We start from the raw sequence: 26,127 nt of genomic DNA, 5'->3' as shown, positions 1-26,127 counted from the left end.
AAAAGAAATAAACATCAAAAAGTGGGTTGTAAATAATCTATTTATATTAATTCACTATTAGTAATATTAGAAAGAAGACAATCTGAGCCCCTTTGTAGACTTTTGTAGAAAGCGATTGTGTCCCATAGTTGGGTGTGGGTGGTTAATTGGTAGCAGTGCTAGGGGTTTATATATAGAATTGTGTCTCCCAGCAGTATCTTGTGTTTCTTGCAACTAAACTGATATGACATTATGGAGATCTCTAAGGTGAAGATGTAATGTAAACATGTCATGTATGTTGGGATCAAAGCAATTTAAAAATTGAAAACAAGTTTCATAGGAATTAAGGTTCCCCTTTACAAGTAACTGACTTCCCCTTTGCAGGGTTTGCAGTTGTCTGCTGGCACGCTATTGCATAAGTAATTGAAATAACTTTCTAATATTTGTTTTTGTGAATTAGCTCACTAATTTTCACTGTTTTGTTTGACTTCAATCTCATTTTTGTCATCCTTCATTTGTATTGCTCTTAACCTTTCTGCTCTATTTAGTGGATATATGTTTTTACTCTCACACAGCTTAAAATATTTTTATACAGTACAGCAGTGTAACTTTTATACATACTTAAGGGTAATAATGTGCACAAAAGTCGTCAGTTCCCCTTCTTTTCACCCTTCCTTTTATGGGTCTAATCTAAGATAGAAAAAGAGCACAGAAAGGGTACAGGATAGTGCAGTATTTTTCAAACAGTATAATTTTCCAAGGTTAAAAAACGTACATTTAAAACTTTACAATATGTGCAAAACTTAATGTTTCGCTCAGAAACAGCTTGGTACAAATCTGTCACTGCTTCAGCTGCCAATACCCCTGATGAAGTCACAGGAAGTGAGGAAACCGGTTGGGCCGAGACGTGAATGACATAACAACACTGGACTATTTATACAGCTTTTTATTAGAGTGGCTTGGATGGGACTGGATTCTATATTGCCAGGAGGTATTACTGCTGAACCGATCAGATCAGTACCAAGCTGTTTCTGGGTGAAGTACAGTAAGTTATGCACATATTAGAAAGTTTTGTACATTTTTTTTAACCTTGGAGATTTATACGGATTAAAAAATACTGCACTACCCTGCGCCCCCTATGTGTTCTTTGTCTATATATATTTTTATGAGCAAAAAAAAGGAAATAAAAGTATCAGTAATCCACCCCCCAACTTGCTGAACTGCAGTGATCCAGTACCCAGGAGTCATCTCCATCATTTCAGGAGCCAGCACCTGTATGGGTTAAATCTTATAAAATCTTGGAGAGGGTTATAGAAAAGCATATTCAATAACACGCTGGTAACAGATTTGAAAGCCGTCATAGCTTGTCCGGTTAGCGGCATCAACAATGTCCAAAGACACTTCTCCAGGCTTTCATACCTGGAGATCCAATAATTACTGGCACTGGCAAGTTGCAATAAAATTTAAATCTATGATGGTCCAATTACATGCTGCCACACTAACTGCCCCACTCTACGGCATCAAAGATATAACAATCTAATTTAGCTTGCACTTCTTTTATGGCTTCTGAAGGACTCAAAACACTGATATTAAGTTTGCGCCTGTTTGAATACTACGTGGATGGGTGTGTTAAGGGAACTCCTTTAAGTGTTTTTTTTAACGTGAATTAATAATAACTAATATAAAACATCTGCTTGCTAGAACTCAGCTAGTATACATTAGTGTTTATTGGTACCAACCTATTCCTTCACGAAGTATAATTTCTTTATCAGTGTTGATCCATCTGTAACAAGGGAACTCCAAATACTCTCCTGATGGGGTCTTTACTGTTATGTGTCGACAATACCAGTCATCTTTATACCAATATTTATGCTTTTCAATTTTAATCAGCTGGATTTCTCCAAGATCTTCCGATACTGTAACATCATACGAATCAATCTAAAAACATAAAAGACCATAAAAGATAAATAATGAATGTTCAAAATGTATTTGACTCATTTAAGAGTTTATGTACATCCCCATTATTAGTATGTTATCTTTTCTATAATACTCTGCAGTAACATAAAGCACAAATTAAATTAGAGCTGCACATTCTACAAGCAGTGGAGAACAATGTATAATTGTAATGAGCAGCTAGAACGGGTATTCTGAACAGTGGTGTAATCGCCAGAGAAAACTAGGGGGTTAAAGTGCTTTTTAATCACATTGCCGCTTTAAATTTAGCCGGCAATGTCGCCGAATATCAGCGATTTGTGAAAATCGCTCTTTAATACATTTACCCCTAGGGCTCACAGGGGAATTTGCCGGTGTAGTGCACAAATTTACCTTGTAATTTCAATCTCCCACCTGTAGAGGACGCTCTCGTGTCTTGTGTCATCTAGAACATACTTTAGAGATATCAACAGTGCACAAACACAGCTCAGTCACCCTCAAACTGGAGCAGGTAGAACCTTTCTCCCTCACATGTGCCGCCTATGCTAAGATATAAAAAAAAACACAATATGCACAAATCATGTTTAACATTATTTAATAGACTCTCTATTATCAATCTAATCATCCATTTACCCACAGTTTTACTCCCTCTAAGTTAAACCACACCCACTATGTAGCATAGCCACATCCATCCCTTCTAAGGTTCGTTGTTTAAACCATAGCCTTGCTGTGTTTGCTTAGTTCACCATTTTGAAAGAAATATACTTTTGAAAGTTCTTGTGATACTGATATTTTATTCTACTCTAGATCAAAAGCTTATTTTTGTGCAAAGGATTGTAAACCAAAAAATGGTTTTCAACTCTTAACTATTTCTTAGATTTCTACAGCCATCCGCAACAAGGGAGTAACTAGACATCTGTGGGCCCCATAGCAAAGTTTTGTAAGGGATCCCATGTACCGCTCAGTGGTGAAAAACTGACACATTCCAAAGGGACTTTAACAGTCGAGGTGGCCCCACCCAGCTGTGGATCCCATAGCAGCTGCACCACTTCACCTGTGGTATTTACGCCCTCCTATCCACAGTCAGTATGCACTTGTTCACCTCTCAGACAACAGCCAGACCCCGTTTGACCCTACACAGCAGCCAGGTCCGTTTTAGCCCTGACAGAACCTTTTGACCCCTTTTAGGCCCCCATACAGCAGCCTGGCTTATTTAAGCCCAGACTCAGCAACAAGAACCCTGTTTATCCACAAAACATCCTGGTTCCTTTTAGCTCCCAAGCATTGTCTTGTCTCCTTTTAGTCTCCACGTAACAGTACACATCGTTTTTGCCCTTTTTACCATCCAATATGTAATTCACTCCATCCTTCACCCCTCACCCTGTAATTCACCCCCCCCCCTCCTTTGCCCCTGCTCTGTAATTCATTCCCCTAATAAAGGCTCTATTATTAACTACATATTTTCCTTTATAACGGCAGCGTGGCACGATTAGAGACAAACAGTATAATCAACTCACTAATTGACAGACACTCAATCCTGTGTAAAATAAATATGCTCCATCTGTATGTCCCCCTTTTAGTTGTAATTATTTGAGCTCCCTTCCAGAGTGGCCTACCCTGCCAAAAGTCCAGGAGGAATCCTCCCTGAAATTTGGGAATCTCCCGGACACTCCGGGAAAGTAGACAAGTATGAAACACAGTTATGAACCACCTGGAGTATGATGAAGCTCTTTGTGACATTACTATGTTGTCTAGTTTCTATTTTTGCAAGCAGTTCCCACCAATCATATTTCCCAAAGAAATAAACACAAATCCAAACTATTTCTTTAGTAGTTGATGGAACAGCAGTTCCGAGCAATGAGAAGGGTATTTGACAACAGAACAGTGCTTCCCTTAGAATAGTGTATACTATAGTGGCAAATGATGCCTATGGTAATGAAGAGAACATTTGGAGAAACAGAAATCTGGCAATTAAACACATTTTCAAACTGAGGAAGTTTGAAGAAGAACCAGAGCTCTATTTCTGTGCTGTAGATGTATATAGGATGGAAAAGTCAACACTTTTCTGCTGTTATGCAAACTCTCGCCTCCTAGCTGGGCTAGAACAGACTGCACTTCTAGTTATTATATAATTATGAGGAACAAACAGTGGGATTAAGGATGTTTTTTTGTAAGTTGTGAATGATAAATATTTCTGCTTTCACATCATTACAATGTTGATACCACCAATATACACAATAAATCTAGTACAGCACATGCAAGGCTTGGTCAGGTGTATAGTTAGAAATCCAAAGGCACCACCAGTCCTCAATGTGTATAGTTCCCAGCTGGCCTTAATTGTTAGGGACCGTCCCAGGTTTCATTATTAAATTCCTTGAAATGTCACTGGTTTTCAATATTGGCTAATTTATAGCAACACTCTTCTTTTTCTTTGTTTTTCGTGTTATATACCATGTTGGAAGTAACATATTTTAATGCAAAAAAATAATTAGTCACAATTCTGTCATTTTCTTAGTACAGTTTAGAAAATAAAAGATTTTGATGCTTTAAGTTACACCACCTTTCCCACCAGTTTTCAGAAATGTCTGTCTGTTTCATGAAACATATGCACAGGGTAGTTGACATGGGAAAAATGCACCAACCATATATTGACTTCTTAAACTGGGCACACACTGGCCAATCCTGGCACTCAACATGACCGCCAAGTAACAGAACCAATGTCTAGTTTGTCCACACACATGGAGGGGCTGAATGACCACTACTGACCAGGGCCCTTTAGCTCATTCAGAAGATGGCCACACAGATCATTAGCAGCGATCTGACTGCATTTCCCAACATGCACTGCAAATGATTTGATCATATTATTATCAGTGATAGATGCTGATTATAGTCCACATAAACATCAGACAATATTTATTTATCAACAGTTACTTATAGCACACACATATTATGCAGTTCTTTACAGGGAATATTTAATCATATCAAAATTGACCCAAGGACAGTGCAAAACCATTTTTTCTATTTCAGTGCACAAGTTCCTTTGCTCCTGTTATACCTGGTTTCATGCTGCTGATACAGATATGAATGACAAAACAATGTCTTTGTGAGGAGACAATGTTTTGCTTCACATGTTGGTCAGATATGGTGGTTCCTTATGCATAACTATCATATTGGATATACTAAAATTGGATTTATTTTTGCATTCGATTCCTGAGTGAGGATTTATGGCTTTAGGATCATGAGGATTGGTGAACACTGAGCAAACTGCTTGAGCTCACAACTGTGGAATAACTGCAACTAAGGGTATATGAAGCAGTTGAGACTGGAGAGCACTGGACAGAGATAGAGGAATAAAGCTGCAATAAGCCCACAGTAGTGGCATAGACTGAGGTATGTTTTTGATATGAGACTCTAACTTGATGTTTTGGACCACCCTATGGAGGTGTGCGCATCTAAAATGTATTGTCCCTCCACCTGAGCAGTGTTCTGCTTAGCTTGCATTCAACATACCAGCATGCAGTTCCTACAAAAGGGATCTTTACTTCTGTACAGACAGCTTTAACTTCTTCCATATCATTCAGACACTGTCACAATGGGGTTGAATACAGGTCAGAAAGATTAATATATGAGATGCTGTGACATCACTTCCAAGATGCAAGGCACTGTTGTTAGAGAAGTACCTCCCTCCTGACATTACAATTTGCAGCTGAAGAATGAAATAGTGCATGCTGGATAGGGGTGTAACAATTACAATGTAGCGAGGTGGACTCGATGGTGCATGACCATCTGCACTTCTGTGCATGTGCAGGGTAGGTGAGTGTGCAGTTCTTCCCTGGTTGGGCTTTCCCTAGTAAGAGAGCTGACAAATGCAACACAGCCCCATCTAACCAGTAAACGGTAACAGAAATCCTCTTCTAATAAATAATAAACAGTAGAAGAGAGTATTTTAGTAACCTCTATACATTGCAGAGAGCATTCTACTGAGGCATATAATCTAAAACAGAGTACTTGCTAATGACTCATATACAATAAAGAGGGCAGAGTAGTGACCATTAAGAAATATGCACCCCAATCAGCTGATGACTACCCAATGAAGACCCCCCAAATGTCTGATGGCAATTTGGCTCTCCACGCTATCCAGGTCAGGCACTACTATTCTAGGTGATTTCCTAGTACGCCAATTGTTAGGAAGCACCTAAAACTCTGAATGAGCGACATGATTTACAAATGGTTCCAGTCATTCACAAATCAGTGTTGGGTGCTCTTAGCATCGTGATTGGCCAGAGCTATCCACCAATTATGCTACTTGCCATTAAAGCTGCTGTGGATGCAAGGAAGGGCCAATGCTCTGGCCTTTACGTAGCAGTGGAGTGCAGGCTGCTGTGGTGTCATTTCACGGCTGTTGTCCAACAAGTCTAGTCATTGTGGTGGGGTTGTGGAACAGGATAGTTCTTTTGAGTGTCGAGCTAGAGGTAGATCGGGTAAAAAGGTGAGTAAAGAGAAGGATATATGTTGGGTGTGGGTAACCGGGGTATGTTGTGAAGGAAAGTGGTGGGTTAAGTGGGAGAGGAGGGGAATATGGTGGAGAGGAAGTAAGGTTTAAAAGGGGAAGAAGGTTTGTGTGTAGATGTTGTAGGGGAAAGGGAGGTGTGTGTTTGTGTGTAGGTAACCCTGAATAGGAGGTAAAGGAAAGAAAAATAAAGTAAAGGTGGTGCAGGTAAGGGGTCAATGGAAACATAATCTCAAATTTAAGGTATAGGAGTGTGATTAATGGATAGGGAAGTTATAGTGTAGTCAGGGTGCTTATGAATGAGGCGAAAAAGGGGAAGAGAGAGAAAAAGGACTGAATGAAGAGAAAAAGGAGAACAAACATGGAGTGGGGGCAAACAGATATGTATAAGGGGACTGCGAAAGCTAGAGTGGGAGATTGAGCACAAATGGGGTTAGCAGATAACAGAAAGTAACCCAACTACAAAATCATATAGGAATAAAGGGGATATACAGTATAGAAACAAGGCCAAGAGAACAGGTGGAAACATAGTATAACGTTATAGGGGGATAATCAAGACACAACAGGCAGGAAATTGGCGGTGAAATTAAAATAGGAAAACAGATTATACGCTAATTAATCAATTCCTATGAATGCAGGGGAAAAATGTAAATATTATTTTCAGGACATGTTTATCTTTTAATTTGTATCTTGGCTGAGCTGCATTTTACTTAAGGTCTAGTATTATAATATTATAAATAATTATGATCAAATGTCAGTGGATACTGGGCCTAAAAATTATTTTTAGGTTACAAAAAAGAATAAGAAAAGCTACATATATGTTCCTCAGTAAATAAAGAACATGCTTAATATTTTGCCAAGTCACTTTATAGACATCTCCCTTTGCTGCAACTCCTATTATTAGTTGAGAAAGGAAGTGTACAGCTTATCAGATCATCTGAGCTGTAATCAACCACAAGCAATCCTGTTACTACTCACTGTCTTTCGCCACTGATCTAAATGTATTGGTTGAAAGTTTTGCAAGTGTTCTAGTTCAACATTCAAGATTTTAGTGATAATGGTTGTACGGAGTTCTTAAAATATCATGTGTGGCAGGATGAGAATCTGCCACATGTGAGGTAGCAATTTAGCAATGTCATGGCTGAGACTAATGAAAACTGTAACGAATGGGCAGGAATATATTTTATATACATACATCTTTCAGAAAATCTTTCAAACTGCAATATGTAAGGTCTCTATACATATAGATGAGCAAATCTTTAAGAATAAAATTCATGGCTGATTTGTTAAATTAAATTCACGGATTGTATTTGTTTAAAATAGCATTTGCTACAAGAAGTTCCTGTTCAGCTTGGACTGTTCACTAGAGAGTCATCATCATCACCATTTATTTATATAGCGCCACTAATTCCGCAGCACTGTACAGAGTACTCACTCACATCAGTCCCTGCCCCATTGGGGCTTTTAGTCTAAATTCCCTAACACACACACACACACACACACACAGGAGGGACGGACTGGACAGACTAGCAGCCAATTAACCTAACAGTATGTTGTTTTTTTTGGAGTGTGGGAGGAAACCAGAGCACCTGGAGGAAACCCACACAAACACGGGGAGAACATACAAACTCCTCACAGATATGGCCATGGTTGGGAATAGAACTCATGACCCCAGTGCTGTGAGGCAGAAGTGCTAACCACTACACCACTGTGCTGCCCACAGTGACGGAGCCATCTTTAGTTATATCCAGTGTGAAAGATGTGAATGTGTGCTAGAGAGGGCGTTTAGTTGCATTGCTTTTCAGCTTTTCTTATATTATTATATTTATATTTGAGTGAAGAGCATGTTTCATGACTCTGATTTTTGAACACTGGATGGATCTTGCAGTCTGATAAAATAATGATGTACTTTTAATTAAACATACCTGCAAACTTGCAACAACTGTAATAGTTGTTGCTTTGATAGTGCAGAGGAGGTCCCGATTGTATCACTCCTAACACTAACAACATTAGATCAAGTGTAATCTTGATCTAAAGTGGTTTGCCTAATTTCTAGATCGGTTACTATTAGTACACAGAGAAGACCCATCACACCTTCCCCTCCCCACCACTGGTCTCTGAAATAAAAATAAAAAAGTAAAGTAATATAAAAAGTTGCTAAAAATAAAAGAAGTTATCTCGCTCTAAAACTATTCACTCCAGCTCGACAAAACCACATCTGTTATTGCACACTTTTAGCATGAGAGCCATGCACTTATGTAAAAGGTGTGAATATCACATAGTATGAAAGTCACACCAACTGGTTACTAGCCTCTGGCAATTGTCCTGCCAACACCACCCAAATCCTGACTTCCAACCTAAGTTACTGCACAACATGTAGGAAAAATAAAAATAAATAAAATTTAAAAAATGTAGACCTTGTATAAAGTGCATATTTGTTATCCATATGCTTAGGAGAACTAGCGGGATACAATTAGAGGTAAATGGATTCCTCCGCAGTGTGTAGGTGACTGGTCCGCTAGTGCCTTCAGACAAGCAGGAGCTGCTGTCTCTGATGTCGCTTAGCCTGATTGATGTCCGCATGACAACTCTGTGGGCCTCATTCAACAAACATAATGTGCAGTTTTTAAAAATGCACGTACATTGGGGATACACACGTCCGTATTCAACAAAGAGCCGACATGAAGATACGTCTGTTGAAAAATACGGGTCTAGGTCCACTCTACTCTAACAGAGAATACACTGCAGAATATGTCCAATACATATGCGAAAAATAATGTCACAAAAGAATGCACAGGAGACAAACATTTAAAAAAAACCTAATAATAACCTAATACCTAATATTATAGTCATTAATGACAAAACATTAAAAAATTAAAAGTGTTTTTTCACATAAAATACATTTATTAGAATGTTCTCAAAGTCTACTGTACATAAAATAAAATTTTACAGTTGCTCCTGATTGCAAACATATTATCTAGCTTACAGCATACACAGCGATCATCACTTGTAATCGGCACTTACACCTAACCTGTAGCTGATGCCAGTGATACGACTGAAAATCACGCATACCTTAGAGATGCCCAAAGCTTGAATCAGACGCTGCTGCGTGTGCTCGAGCTTGGTACGCCCTTACTGTACAGTGACTATGTGCATATACCCATTCCCCTCCCCGTTCCATCCCTAATATTGTAGACCGAAATAAGCAGGGGTATAGGAATTAAATTTTCATTGGTGGTGGGGAGCAAGAGGCCAAGGCTTGTAGACCCTTTTTCTTGCATTTGTTATCTCGTTCTCCGACAGTGGTAACAGTGACTGTAGATATACAAAGACTCCCAATCCTATGTTAATTTTTGTCAGTGTTTCAGGGGTTGGCTAAAAATGAATTTATACATTATTAAACAAACATTATTGTTAATATTAATTAACATCTAGTACTATAGCTGTTAGAAAGATAAATAAAATTTCCTGGTTATCCTAAAAATTTACATTTTTCATAGTCAACCTAGTTTTAATTCAGATTTTGCTGATAGCCTAATCTCATTTGATAGGGAGTATATTTAAATCTATAGTCACTACCTCACTGGTTATGGTATGTGCTATAGATTTAAATTGCTATATCTCAAGTTTGTTACTGGACGTACGGCACCAAATTCAGGGTAAAAGTAAAGTGAATAGTTGTTCATCATCAATACAGGTTATTTATTAAATGTTTATGAACAGAACACTGTGGGGTATATTTACTAAACTGCAGGTTTGAAAAAGTGGAGATGTTGCCTATAGCAACCAGATTCTAGCGGTCATTTTGTAGAATGTACTAAATGAATGATAGCTAGAATCTAGTTGGTTACTATAGGCAACATCTCCACTTTTTCAAACCCACAGTTTAGTAAATATACCTCTCAGAGTTTATTAAATAAACAAATCAATCAATCTGTATTAAATATATACTAAGGTAATCTATACTAAAGAACATTTTGAAGTTATACTAAGACAATCTATCATTTCAAAAAAGTTTCACAAGTTTAAAACAGATATCATGACTTCAGAAAGTGGTGTGAAGGCTTTTGTGTAGAAGTTCATTGGGGGGCAAAACACGGTCTTTGCCCACCCAAAGTAATCATGGGGGGCAACTGCCCCTCTGTCCCCTTGGTTCCTACACGGATGAAAGATTGCCACGCTCTCCCGGGATTCCGGGAGCCTCACGAACATTCCGGGAGAGTTGGCAAGTATGTTTTAATAATCAAATGAAGAGGCCAAAATCTTAGTTGGAATTAATACTTGGTATGATTATTAACTGTGCAGAGATGTTAAAACATGGTCAGAGCAAGGTACAGTTACAGACTGCTATCTCCAAGCACTATTTAAACAACACTTAACCAAGTCTGAAAATCAACTTTCCAATCTATATGGCTCCTTTATAAATCTTTTTTTGGGAATTTTTCAAAGCAAACTGATGACCTCTAAACATTTGAAAGTTAAAATACCACACTCTTTTTAATTTGACTACCTACCTGTGTCAGGCATCAAATATTTAGTTATTTTTCTTATTATTATCGTTCATCTATATAGTGCTAAACATATTAAACAGCGCTGTACACAAAATGTTTAATTGCTCACTTCAGTCTCTGTCCCATTGGAACTTACAGTCTAAATTCCCTACCACACACACACAACAGAAACATGCAGGGGTCCAGAATCGAACTCCTGATCCCACAACTGTGAGCAGTGCCGTAACTAGACATTTTAGTGCCCTGGGCGAGACAGGGCACCGGCGCCCCCCATCTAAGTGGGAGTGGCATTTGCCACGTGGGTGTGGCCAACTTAAAGTGGGGGGTGTGGCTAACACTTTACTGAAATAATTCTGTTACACATATTTGCAAATGCATGATGTGTGTATATATATATATATATATATATATATACACACACACACACATACAGTGGTGAGATTCAAATAACTTAACAACCGTTTGTCTTCCTTGCCCCTCAAAACACTGCGATATGTAAAAAGGTGCTTTGGGCAATAGAGAACAATAAAATCTAATTTAAATAACTAGCATTTATTAAATATTCCTAAAGAAGGTGTTTGTTCCATTAAGTGTCATTAAATTACGAGAGAGAGAGAGAAACACCTCCCCTCAGATTATAACTATCATTTATTTAGTACGTGTTAGAAAATAGCTATAATCTTGTTGCTATGGGTAACGCATCCACTTTTTTTTTTTATGTGTTCACTCTTTGTAATGCCCGGCATTTATGTAGTACAACAAAAGTACTTTGTAACTGTTGTTGCCTGAGTGACTTAATAGACAGTTTCTTTTAGGGGTTGCAGCATGTGGCATTTAAGGTACCTTAAAGAAAAAAAAGAGAGAGAGAGAGATAAAGAGAGAGAGAGAGAGAGAAATCTTTCATTCACTTACCCGCAGTGGAACGCATGTGCGTTTCACCAACAGGAAGTTCGGCATTTGGAACGCAAGTTTGCGTTCCAAATGCCAAACTTCCTGTCAGTGGAAGATACGTTCCACTGCGGGTAAGTAAAAGCCTGTAGAAGGGGTGGGGAAGGGGTGTAAAACTCAAGTGCACCCATCCACGTCTAAATCAAGCTCTGTGCATCTCAAAATTACTTGTTTTTCTGCCGTATCTCTTGCTCCAACTACAGGCAGTGGTTATGACAGTCTCGTATGTATTTGCAATCAGGCATTATTAAAGAAAATTAAGTATATGGGCTGTAATCCATATAAATCAGATTATATAACCGTCTAGGAAAGTTCACAAAGTGAAAGGAAAACACTGGTTGCTATGGGTTATAGAATATTTGGACACATATATAGAGGTCTGGAGAAGTTGTATACAAGGTTTGACAACTCTTGCGTTCAACCTTACATGTGTATATTTGTCAGTACTTGTTATTGCTACTCTCACCTTGGTGTTGGAAATTTGCTGATGTGTGTGATAGAGGAATTAACCCCCAAGTTAGAGGCATGTATTCATACATGTAAAAACTAGGGATGAGCGCACTCGGATTTCTGAAATCCGAGCCCACCCGAACGTTGCGGATCCGAGTCGGATCCGAGACAGATCCGGGTATTGGCGCCAAATTCAAAAGTGAAACTGAGGCTCTGACTCATAATCCCGTTGTCGGATCTCGCGATACTCGGATCCTATAAATTCCCCGCTAGTCGCCGCCATCTTCACTCGGGCATTGATCAGGGTAGAGGGAGGGTGTGTTAGGTGGTCCTCTGTGCTGTTTAGTTCTGTGCTGTTTAGTTCTGTGCTGTTTAGTTCTGTGCTGTTTAGTTCTGTGCTGTTTAGTTCTGTGCTGTTTAGTGCTGTGCTGTTTAGTGCTGTGCTGTGCTGTTTAGTGCTGTGCTGTGCTGTGCTGTGCTGTGTTCTGCAGTATCAGTCCAGTGGTGCTGTGTGCTGTGCTCTGTCCTTCTGAGGTCAGTGGTGCTGCTGGGTCCTGTGCTGTGTCCTGTTCAGTCCAGTGGTGCTGTGTCCTGTGCTCTGTGCTTCTAAGGGCATAGTTATTTCCCCAATATTCCCCTGTGTTTAAAAAAATAAAAAAAAGTTTTTTTAAAAAATACCAAAAACTACTTTAATATTTTTTAATTACCACAAAATTTTCACAACCAATCCTGCAGTATAAGCCCATTGGTACTGCAATATTACCAAGTTCACACATTCAGCAGTAAAAGTCCAGTGGTACTGCAATATTACAAAGTTTACACATTCTGCAGTATCAGTCCAGTGGTGCTGTGTCCTGTGCTCTGTCCTGCTGAGTTCCGTAGTGCTGCTGGGTCCTGTGCCGTGTCCTGTTCAGTCCAGTGGTGCTGTGTCCTGTGCTCTGTGCTTCTAAGGGCATAGTTATTTCCCCATTATTCCCAAGTTTTTAAAAAATAAAAAAAAAGTAAAAAATAATAAAAAATTTAAAAAAAAAAAAATATATAATAATTATAACCAAATTTGCAAAACCAATCCAGCATTATAAGTCCATTGGTACTGCAATATTACCAAGTTCACACATTCTGCAGTATCAGTCCAGTGGTGCTGTGTCCTGTGCTCTGTCCTGCTGAGTTCCGTAGTGCTGCTGGGTCCTGTGCCGTGTCCTGTTCAGTCCAGTGGTGCTGTGTCCTGTGCTCTGTGCTTCTAAGGGCATAGTTATTTCCCCACTATTCCCAAGTTTTTTAAAAATAAAAAAAAAGTAAAAAAAAATAAAAAATTAAAAAAAAAATAAATATATAATAATTATAACCAAATTTGCAAAACCAATCCAGCAGTATAAGTCCATTGGTACTGCAATATTACCAAGTTCACACATTCTGCAGTATCTTGTGCTACATATAATGGAGACCAAAAATTTGGAGGATAAAGTAGGGAAAGATCAAGACCCACTTCCTCCTAATGCTGAAGCTGCTGCCACTAGTCATGACATAGACGATGAAATGCCATCAACGTCGTCTTCCAAGCCCGATGCCCAATCTCGTAGTACCGGGCATGTAAAATCCAAAAAGCCCAAGTTAAGAAAAAGTAGCAAAAAGAGAAACTTAAAATCATCTGAGGAGAAACGTAAAGTTGCCAATATGCCATTTACGACACGGAGTGGCAAGGAACGGCTTAGGCCCTGGCCCGTGTTCATGACTAGTGATTCAGCTTCACCCACGGATCTTAGCCCTCCTCCTCCTCCCCCCCCTACAAAAAATTGAAGAGAGTTATGCTGTCAGCAACAAAACAGCAAACAACTCTGCCTTCTAAAGAGAAATTATCACAAATCCCCAAGGCGAGTCCAAGGGTGTTGGTGGTTGTCAAGCCTGACCTTCCCATCACTGTACGGGAAGAGGTGGCTCGGGAGGAGGCTATTGATGATGTAGCTGGCGCTGTGGAGGAACTTGATGATGAGGATGGTGATGTGGTTATTGTAAATGAGGCACCAGGGGGGGAAACAGCTGATGTCCATGGGATGAAAAAGCCCATCGTCATGCCTGGTCAGAAGACCAAAAAATGCACCTCTTCGGTCTGGAGTTATTTTTATCCAAATCCAGACAACCAATGTATGGCAATATGTAGCTTATGTAAAGCTCAAATAAGCAGGGGTAAGGATCTTGCCCACCTAGGAACATCCTCCCTTATACGTCACCTGAATAACCTTCATAGTTCAGTGGTTAGTTCAGGAACTGGGGCTAGGACCCTCATCGGTACAGGGACACCTAAATCCCGTGGTCCAGTTGGATACACACCAGCAACACCCTCCTCGTCAACTTCCTCCACAATCTCCATCAGATTCAGTCCTGCAGCCCAAGTCAGCAGCCAGACTGAGTCCTCCTCAATACGGGATTCATCCGAGGAATCCTGCAGCGGTACGCCTACTACTGCCACTGCTGCTGTTGCTGCTGTTAGTCGGTCATCTTCCCAGAGGGGAAGTCGTAAGACCGCTAAGTCTTTCACCAAACAATTGACCGTCCAACAGTCGTTTGCCATGACCACCAAATACGATAGTAGTCACCCTATTGCAAAGCGTATAACTGCGGCTGTAACTGCAATGTTGGTGTTAGACGTGCGCCCGGTGTCCGCCATCAGTGGAGTGGGATTTAGAGGGTTGATGGAGGTATTGTGTCCCCGGTACCAAATTGTGTACCGGGGCCACCACACTATGCAGTCCAGATACTTGTTTGGTGGAATTCAGACCAGTTGAGGGTTTTATTATTATATTGTGTGGACCACTCTATCTATACCACACTACAACTCTATACCACTCTATTTCCTACTTTAATTCTATTTAATTCTATTTCCTACTTTAATTCTATTACTAATTAATTACCATAAAGAGGAACAAAAAAAACCAATTTTACCAAAAGTATAATATGACTTAGACTTACAAACACTACACTTTAAAGATCGTGCCTTTAAATGAAAAAGTCAGTCTTCATTGCACGACTATGTGCAACAGGGACATTTTTTTGGGTTTACAAAGTCAAACAATAACACTACGACCCTGTCTGTCTGGGGTCTGTCAATGACGAATTGTCTGGAGCATGTTTGGAGGAGGTATTGTGGCCCCGGTATCAAATTGGGTACCGGGGCCACCCCACTCTGCAGTCCAGATACTTGTTTGGTGGAATTCCGACACGTGGAGGGTTTTTAAATTATATTGTGGCCTCGGTACCAAATTGTGTACCGGGGCCACCACACTACGCAGTCAAGATAGATAGATGCGTATCATAGATAAAGTACATTCAGTGGTGTGGGGCAAATTGAAAAATATTCCAAATGCACTGACATTATCAAAAACAAGAGGTTGTCACACGCTAAAACTCCAACATGTATATGATGGAGAGGATGGAGGAGCAGCCGTATGTGTAGTGTAATGCAGATCTGTTGAAGGTTTTTTATATATTTTATTGTGGTGCCCAGTGCCCACTCCTCTACGCAGTCCAGATACATTTATTGGTGCGAATCATAAAAGTTCAGGGTTTTTAATATATATTGTGGTGACCCACTCCTCTACGCAGTCCAGGTACATTTATTGGTGCGATTCATAAAAGTTCAGGGTTTTTAATATATATTGTGGTGACCCACTCCTCTACGCAGTCCAGGTACATTTATTGGTGCGAATCATAAAAGTTCAGGGTTTTTAATAGATATTGTGGTGACCCACTCCTCTACGCAGTCCAGGTACAATTATTGGTGCGAATCATAAAAGTTCAGGGTTTTTAAGATATTGTGGTGACCCACTCCTCTACGCAGTCCAGGTACAATTATTGGTGCGAATCATAAAAGTTCAGGGTTTTTAAGATATTGTGGTGACCCACTCCTCTACGCAGTCCAGGTACAATTATTGGTGCGAATCATAAAAGTTCAGGGTTTTTAAGATATTGTGGTGACCCACTCCTCTACGCAGTCCAGGTACAATTATTGGTGCGAATCATAAAAGCTCAGGGTTTTTAATATATATTGTGGTGACCCACTCCTCTACGCAGTCCAGAAAGATACCTTGTTGCAACGTTTTGGACTAATAACTATATTGTGAGGTGTTCACAATACACTGTAAATTAGTGGAAATGCTTGTTATTGAATGTTATTGAGGTTAATAATAGCCTAGGAGTGAAAATAAGCCCAAAAACTTGATTTTTAAACTTTTTATGTTTTTTTCAAAAAAAATCCGAATCCAATACCTTAAATCCGAACCGAGACCTTTCGTCAAGTGTTTTGCGAGACAAATCCGAACCTCAAAAATAACGAAAATCCGGATCCAAAACACAAAACACGAGACCTCAAAAGTCGCCGGTGCACATCCCTAGTAAAAACACTGATTGTGCAGAAATGTATAAGATAATGGAAATGCTAGCCTGGACTATTTGTAAAAGACAAACTAAAATATGAACAAAAGTAAGGCAATAAGGCAAACATAATACATTTTACTGGCAGTTTAAACTGCTATTCTGAGATACAAAGAATGCAAGACAATACAATTGGCAATTATTCTAACAAATCAATATTATATTTTAGACTTTGTTCCACTTCAAAACTATAATGTGTCAAATGATATAATGCATTAAAAAGAGACTAGGACGCAATGCAGAAAGATACCAGCATCTGGACATGGGAAGTAAGCTCTAAGGTGAAAGGTCCCTACCTTTAGGAGGTCAGACACTCCGCTGCCTTCCTCGTTACTTGCTCCCGAGCTCCCCCTTGCTCTCAGCTACTGTCTGATAGATAAGAGCTGTGCCGGAGGAATCTGAGGTATGCAGCACTCGGCACAGATAACATACAAGTCCTGTTGTGAGGAGGAATTAAATCAGCTGTTCTGATGCCACACCAATATTTTATTATCATTTCTTCTGACAAAGTACTGTGTCAGATGATGGCCGTTAAGGCAGACGGGTGACTGTTAATAGTGTATGTGTCTGCCAAGTCATGCCACTGGGTAAGGGACATCAGTCAGCAATGGGGATTACAGATTTTAAAGTACTAAAGAAAGGGAGCCGCCGCGAGATCAGGTGACCCTTTTTTTTTCTTTTTTTTTTTTTTTTTGCTTTATTAACACTGCCGCACATTATTTTTTTTTTACTATGCCGGCGGGGAGGGGAAGGTAGCGGGCGGCTGCTGCGCCCTCTTGGGCTTGCGCCCGGGGCGACGGCACTGCCCGCACCACCCTAGTTACGGCTCTGACTGTGAGGCAGAAGTGTTAACCACTGGACAGGTGAGAGGATATAAGCCATAGAGAATATATGTTCCTGTAGTGCTTCTAACCTCAGCTTCAGTGCTATAATTCATATTATGGTTCTTGCCCTGATTGGCCGCACCCCTACTGCATAACAGTCACACAACTCAAGGGCTGGCTCACAACTTTTAGCCCAAGAAGATAGTCCAAACCGAGTGGACCAGTGTGTGTCGCCACCAGGGGATGAATAACCAAGCTAAGGAAGAGGTGTATCTGGCACTAGACTATCTTCCAACCCCCTCCCTCTCCATTTGTGCACCAGGAAAAATGCTGTATGTCCACCCAAAAATCATGCAATGCCCCCAGAAATGCACCCTCTTCATCTGCTACATATAACTAAACTTATTCAGCAAACAATTATGTTTTTGCATTTGGTTGTATAATTTATTCTATATAATTTATTCTTGTTTATTAATGTAGCTCCAATTATAATACGCAGATCTGTACAGAGAAAATGTAGTTACTCATATCAGTCCTTTCTCCGCTGGAGATTACAATCTAAATTCCCTAACACACGCATACTGGGCCTGATGCATTAAGGTATGAAAAACAAACATATTGTACGTGCATTTATTTAAAAAAAAAATGCACGTACGTCGGGTATACTCACATCCGTATTCAACAAGGAGCGGGCGTAAAGGTGCATCTGTTGTTGAATATGGGTATAGGTGGGCTCTGCTCTAACAGACAATACACTGCAGGATACGTCCAGTACATATGTGAAATATAAAGGCCCAACAGAACACACAGAAAAAAACCTAATTAATGTCACCTGTTAAAATATAATCATTAATAACAAAATATTAAAGAAAAAAAACATTTTTACTGTACATAAAATACATTTATACAGATGCTGTTGATTGCAAATATGTGTTCTACCATGCATATGTGACCGTTATCACTAGTAAATGCCGCTTACATCCAACCTGTAGCTTGTGCAAGTGATACGACAGAGAAACACGTACCTTTGAGATGCCCAATGCTTTAATAGGACCCTGCTGTATGCGCACAAGCTTGGCACACCCGTACTATACATTGATTACGTGCTTACGCCCAATTCCCTCCGCGTTCTGCTCATGAAATTGTAGGCTATAGTAAGGGTACTTTGCGCACGAAGATGAATTTGACGTTGCTGCGTTCACTGGCGTATATAGGTCAGTTCTGGGCAAGTGCAGAGCAATTTTTACGCAAAATTTGTCTCATATTGGCATTTAGGTTCTTTAATGAATCAGGCCCACACAGAATCCAATTAACTTCCCAGAATGTTTTTGTACTGTGGGAGAAAACACGGGGACACCATACAAACTCTGTGTAAGGCAACAATGCTAACCCCTGTGCCACAGTGTAACCCACATACTGCCATATTGGTGCATCCAGAGTGCAAGGGTAACAAGTACTTTGTGGGTCTATGTGATCCAGTTACACTGCATTCTTGGTGTGGGGGGGTCAGGTGGGTTGTGTAAGAATAGAAAGAGAACATTTTTGTGTGTACTCTGGTAATCGGGTAGAGTAGCCTAGAGAGTTAGGAGGGTAGTTTGGGAATTTGATAAGATTGCCTGAAGAGGTAAGTTTTCAGGGGCTGTTTGGAGGCTAGAGGCAAAGTCTTGTTGTGCAAGAAAAAATATTCCTCAGAATGGTTCAACTCATGAACCTGTTTGATTAATCGGTTAGAAAATTTGGTGGGTTTTCTTTAGATCGATTTTAAAAAAAGAAAAGAAAAGCTCAGTTCTGTAAAGTTGAACAGGTTTATAAAAAAATATGCTCTCAGCATCAAATAATATAGACACCAGCAATGAAGAAAGCTTGAGAGGTGAACATGTAATCTGTATGCCTCTTCCCTCCCCTGTTCCACCTCTACAAGAGTAAAGAGGCACAAGTGTCAGATCTGCATAAGGACATAGGTGTATGCTTTTTTTTTTTTATGAGCAGAACAAATGTGTGTATCTTACACTAACCAAACAATACTCCCAGTACTGTTTCCCACAGTCCAGGATTTGTCTTTACTATGGGAACACTCGGGAGGTATGTCTTACGCTTCTCCCAATCCAGCCCTATGAGCAGCTCTTGCCCTATTGCAGTGTGGAGAAAGAGTCAGTGTAAGGCACTACACATGCTACTGCTGCATGATGTGTGCAGTCTGTGGAGAGCACCAGTGACGTCAGTGGGAGTCACTGGCACTCTGTGCAGAGCAGCTCCTCACATCAAGCAGCAGAGGTGGGAAGTACTGTAATGGACACTTTATGCAGATAATGAAAGAAGCCAATATGGCCCCATCATTTTTAGTTAATTGATGTGCCCCTAATAAATACTTACCTTGTCTTCTTTTCTTGGTCTGACGTAATCCAAACTGAAGATGAATAATCCATATGAAAAAAACAAATAAAAACCCTACAGAGGAAATAGATCACTCCCAAGGAGTACCCAATGCGAAATGAGACACTTTCTACAGTACCTGATTAAATACTGCCTTTGTTTTTCTCCTGATTTGTCATTGTTTCAATTGTACAAAAATAAATACAATATACACCCATGCAGCACAGTGGCTTAGTGGTTAGCACTTCTGTCTCACAGCACTGGGGTTATGAGTTCGATTCCTGACCATGGACTTATCTATGTGAAGTTTGTATGTTCTCCCTGTGTTTGCATGGGGGTGCTCTGGTTTCCTTCCACACTCCAAAAACCTACTGGTAGGTTAATTGGCTGCCATCAAATTGACCCTTGTCTCTCTGTCTGCGTGTGTAAGTTAGGAAATTTAGACTGTAAGCTCCAATGGGGCAGGGGCTGATGTGAGTGAGTTCTCTATACAGAACGGCGGAATTAGTGGTGCTATATAAATAGATGATGATATATACCTAACTTTTTATGTCAGTTTACAAGCCAACAATGAAATCATTACAGTTTAAAACATGTCTTGGTGGTATCTGTAGACTGCATGAAAATTAGTGTGGTTTTACAATTACAAGCAGTAGGGGTCACAGACACAAAGTAAAGAAGTATATACATTATTACAAGTGCTACAAATATAGAACTGACCTACGTGCCTGTGCCTTTTATGAGGCTGAATGATGCAAAGACTGCCAAGTTCCTATGTTGGCTGGCACCCACTCCCTGCTGCCTCTGAGGAGATGTAAGCATGTAAGCAAAAGTCTCGGTAACCACCTACTAATTCTGGAACATTCTCATAAGTGCACAATATCCACCACTTTCATTTAAATTTCCTCACATAACATAAAATACTATTTTACCATATTTGTATAATATGAGAAGAATGACTGTGCCTAGGCTACGATTAGCAAGGAACACCATGTTTTCCCTTTCAGTAGAAGCAACATTTGCACTTTCGGGAACCAACATAATTTGTATGCACTAAGCTATGCACTTACCTGTATAACTAAGCAAATATAGTCTATTTCAATTTCATTGATTTAATTTCATAACTCCCTCTATAACATACATGCAAGACTTACTATATTTCTTTATCACTTCTATCATTTATCCCTTTTTAAACATTACCTCCATCAATCAAACTGTACGCACTATGAATTTTAAATGCAGTTACTGTACTCATATACATATAAAAGCTAACAATGGAACAGGGAAACATGGTGGTCATCAAGTATTTTGACCATGGGCATAAAAGCTACTGTGAGAGCTATTTAGTTGCTTTGAGACCTGGCAGTAAGAGGGGGACACGGCACGGACTGTTCATCCACTTCAGGGGCCTCTGCTCTTCTGAGCATGTGCAGGGACCAGCACATGCATAGAGGAGCCCTGCTTTGGATTTACATTCCACTGTAATCAGAGTGGGAGCCTGAGACGCAGTGGGAAGATACACGTCACCAACTCCAACCGACCTCCAGCAAAAAAATATTTATACCCCCAGTTGTGACCATACCAAAATCTTTGGTTGGCCACACTTTAGTTTAGAATACTTTAGCCATTTTAAATGTATGTTTTCACTATAGAACAACTTTTTATGTAGTTCTCTCAGTTTAAGGGCTTGTCCCTATTAGGGCATTGTTCCATCTTTTAGATGCATTAGGTTCTGCAAACAACATTGAGTCCAGAACTTCTAAGGCTATGTCCTAACTTTAGTGTAGAGGTGCTCAAACCTAGTCCTCAAGAACTACCAACAGGTCATGTTTTCAGGATTTCTGCCTGTAGAAAAAGGTGGGATAATCACTGACCCAGACAAATAGATTATCTCACCTGTGCATGGTTGAAGAAATCCTGATAACATGACCTGTTGGTAGCTCTTGAGGACTGAGTTTGGGCACCTCTGATTTAGTGTATTTAAAGTGCATTGTTTCAGATACACTCCTGAAATGCTTTCTATTCACTTGAATTAGATTCTTTATAAACACTAAAATAGAACATTGAAGCAGTTTTCCTTAGAAAACACCTGACGCAGATATGGAAAATAATGACTGCCTCATTTCCCACACCTCTTATACACATGAAAGGACCACTCCACACATTAGACATTGGCATCAATGATCCATTGTTTGCTGTGATTTAATAGTGCTGTACACGTCTTATTCTCTGCTGAACGCAATGTCTGTGGTGCTGGAAAAAATGCTCTCATACTATTGGCCTGGATAAGCCATCATGGTCATAAAAAATTATGAAGATATCAAGCAGATCATATCAATTAAGGAACTAAACAGCTTTCTCCTAAAATTACAGTAACAAAATTCTGTAGGAAAACTAATTAAAAATTCAGGCATGTGATATATGCATGAAACATAGTGCTGTAAAGCAGCAGCCCGATACAGTATGTATATTTCAACCATTCAAATACAGTAGGCAATACATACAAATACATAGAAAAACAGTAATGTACCGCATTTCCCTATGTATAAGGCGCTCCCATGTATAAGACGCACCTTCATTTTGGCCCCGAAATTTGAAAAAAAAATAAAATATTACGGTAGCCGGCAAAAAGTGTGCAGAGATTGCAGGGGCTTGCTGCCGGCGGCTGCACACTATGTGCAGGTCCGCTCGGCAGAGACAGGCAGGGAGAGTGTGCTGGCCGGCTGCTCTGGTTCAATTTTTTAGCATATTGAAATGAAGAGGTTCTGCGACCTTATAATAATTGCCCTTTATATTCCTGAGTGACTAAACAAGACCTCTTTTGTTATACATTCCAACCAATTTTTAAAAATGCATTGTTAAATAATTGTTATTGCTAAACACAGGAGATTATGTGCAATGCATGTATTACAAAATCACACTATAGTAGTAATACATGTAATGTTAGAAAGTTTGCACATGTACTGCAGTTATATGTTGTTGTTTTGTAGTGTTATGTTGTTTTTTTAACACTACTATATATTATATATTCTTAATTTTTCGGTAATGACCAGCATTTATTGTTTACAGAAATTCAAATGTGAAAATGATACATGCTCTTACTTTTTATGCCTAGAATGTGTAGATAATGTCTTTTAAGTATTATTATTATTACCATTATTTTTTATTTATAAAGTGGCAATCATATTATGCAGCACTGCACAGGGAATATGTAATTAATCGCAGTCCCAGCCTATCATCATCATCATTTATTTACATTAAATTACCTACCACACATGTACAAATTGAGTATATTAAATTATAGTATTACAGCAAGTCAAGTCCTTGGAAGAAAATGAGAAAAAAAACAAAACTTACCGCTCCTCTTTCAAAGTCATTATAGAATGGTTTATCCAGCAAGTGCTTCTCACTGCAGCCTTTAGAGCCAACAAGAGTAATATAAATGTAATCATCTGTGCCAGCAAACCACTGACTGCCTGTGGACACAGTGATGGTATAGGAAGGCATCCTGCTGGTGTTACAACAGTAACTGTACAGCCTGCTGCAGACTCTGTATGGTTGTATGCAGTGTGAATATTGTGTTTTTAACATGTACCACAAGCTATTGAGCCCTCCCCCTTTTTTTTTTTTTTGCTCTTGATTTGTAACTTCAGTGTAAGGTTTGAACAGTTCCTCTTTTGGCTTTGGAAGTACAAAAACAAGAAAAACAAAACAAAACAGTAATTAACATTTTAAAGCATCCAGAAAAAATAAGGCAAGGCTTACATTTGAGTGAAGAAGAGTTAATTTTCACTAAATCATTTCAAATGAATATGTCTTTCAGGTATGATTTGCTTGTTCAGAAGGCTTTTGTAGGATCTGGCTTTTTGGTAATGCAAACATTTAACTTGGACCACGAATATATTTAAATTAGCCTAGTTATTATACATTGTTTAGCTTACCCAAGGTATGGAAGATTGTCTCATCTATGCATATTTCTTACAGGGAGCCTCTATGGGTAGCTACATCCCAGGATGTGTCTAGAGTTCTAAAGGGACAGGGATCTTATACTGTAGTGTTTATTTATCAGAATTAAAGTGAAATGATTTTTGGAATAATACTGTGATTAGGATACTTTGAAATAAGTGCTGTGGATTTTCTGTTGAGCACTAAGGGCCCTATGTAGAGTCAGATGTAACTGACTCGTAAGCGCAAAAGGCACTTTTTAATACTGTGCATGCAGAGCAGCTCAGGATACATCTCAGACTAAGTGGTATATTTACTAAACCGCGCGTTTGAAAAAGTGGAGATGTTGACTATAGTAACCAATCAGATTCTAGCTGTCATTTTGTAGAATGTACTAAATAAATCAAAACTAGAATCTGATTGGTTGCTATAGGCAACATCTCCACTTTTTCAAACCCGCAGTTTAGTAAATATACCCCTAAGACTTATCTCCCCCTACTGCCTCTCAATGCTTAGAGTGGAGGAATGAGGGAGGTAGTGGGTGAGCCTAGCAAAGTTAGGGTGCTATGCTGAGGGGCCACAGATACACCTCTAAGAGATGTATCTGTTGCAGGTGCTAGTGGCACTACAGCAGGTAAACCCACAGTGTGGGGTTCCCCTGCCATAATGCCAAACCAACCACAGGCTGATCAGCACAGGGCTGGATTTCCTAGGGCGATGGGGTCTGCATATATAAGTCACCCCCTCCAATATAAGTACAGCTCCATGCTGAAGAGCTCTAGGGCTCTTCCCACACCCCTGGGGCGGTAGGTGTGGGATAATATTAATAAAATAAATGTGAAAACACATTTTGGCTGTGGTGCACTACAGGTCCCAGCATTCCCAGGGTGCCATTAAATGTTTGGGCATGCTGGCGCTTGTAGTACCACCCCCCAAGGGGTGTGTGAAGTGCCCTAGTACTTTTCAGTACAGGGCTGGTTATACCTAGGTTGGGGATCCTGCATTTCTTTTCGGTCTCGATTTCCCTATTGAATCAGCCCTGTGCTGTTCAGCCTATGGCTGGTTTGGTATTATTGCAGGGGGACCCTGCTAAAGTGCCACAGTTCTGGCCTAATGCTGGCAGTACAAGACTCTGGAGGACCCCACGCTTTCTGTCCTCCAGATTGTACTATTTAATTAATTAGTTTGCACACCACTCCGCATAACATGTATCTTTAGATACGTGCAGCTCGGAATTCTAAGTAAATTACGGAATGTAATTTAATGTAAATTGTGTCTGACTCTACATAAGGCTTTAAGAATGACACTTGCTCACCAGAGACCTATTTCATAAAAGGAGACAGGTAAAAAGAAATCCAATTTCTTCAAAGCATGCTGTTTGAGCTATTTGGCCTTTCAGTGTAAAAGTAGGGATGTGCACCGGCCACTTTTGGTGTCTCGTGTTTTGTGTTTTGGATTCAGATTTGCTTGAGGTTTTGGGTTAGGATTTGTTTCGCAAAACACCTGACGAAAGGTTTTGTTTCGGATTTAAGGTTTTGGATTCGGATTTATTTTGAAAAAAACATAAAAAGTGTTAAAATCAAGATTTTTGGTTTATTTTCACTCCTACGCTATTATTAACCTCAATAACATTCAATAACAATCATTTCCACTAATTCCCAGTCTATTCTGAACACCTCACAATATTGTTTTTAGTCCAAAACGTTTCACCGAGGTAGCTTTCTGGACTGCATAGTGCAGTGGTCCCGGTACACAATTTGGTACCGGGGCCACAATACCTCCGCCTTCAAATGGTCTGAATTCCACTGCACAGCTGCCTGCTCCTACATCCTCTGCAGCATATACAGGGTGTAGTTCGAGCGTGTCAATACCTCTTGTTTTTGACGATGACAGGTCATTTTCATTAATTTATGATTTGACAGCAACAGTCAACGTTGCTTAATATCTGATACGCCTCTATCTGGACTGCATAGTGGAGTGGCCCCGGTACCCAATTTGGTACCGGGGCCACAATACCTCCTCCAACTTTCAAGTGTAGTGTTTATAATTTATAAAAACTACAGTAGTTATAGCACGTCAATAACTCTTGTTTTAGACGACCATGGTACAGAGCATTCATCATTGAGATCCCATCAAGTATGTGAAAGACAGACAGCGTCGAAGTGTGATTTGTTGACTTTGTTAACCAAAAAATTGTCCCTGTTGCAAATATTCGTGCAATGAAGAG

At 39.7% G+C, this 26,127-nt stretch overlaps 1 protein-coding gene across 1 annotated transcript in view; it reads right to left on the bottom strand.

Moving 5' to 3' along the window:
- The window catches only part of ALOX5 (arachidonate 5-lipoxygenase), a 60,825-nt gene extending 37,319 nt beyond the window's left edge, over nucleotides 1-23,506 (bottom strand). Inside the window, exons 1-2 of the mRNA XM_075216544.1 lie at nucleotides 23,313-23,506; nucleotides 1,719-1,917 (exon numbers count right to left, since the gene is read on the bottom strand). Of these exons, the coding sequence (XP_075072645.1) occupies nucleotides 1,719-1,917; nucleotides 23,313-23,462 (349 nt within the window). The 5' untranslated portion in view covers nucleotides 23,463-23,506. The remainder of the gene's footprint in view (nucleotides 1-1,718; nucleotides 1,918-23,312) is intronic.
- Nucleotides 23,507-26,127: the final 2,621 nt, after the last annotated feature.

The sequence above is a fragment of the Mixophyes fleayi genome, chromosome 6, assembly GCF_038048845.1.
Source record: "Mixophyes fleayi isolate aMixFle1 chromosome 6, aMixFle1.hap1, whole genome shotgun sequence".
Classification (NCBI taxonomy): Eukaryota; Metazoa; Chordata; class Amphibia; order Anura; family Limnodynastidae; genus Mixophyes; species Mixophyes fleayi.
Note: the sequence above shows the minus strand (reverse complement) of the source record. Positions and strands in the feature narration are given on the sequence as shown.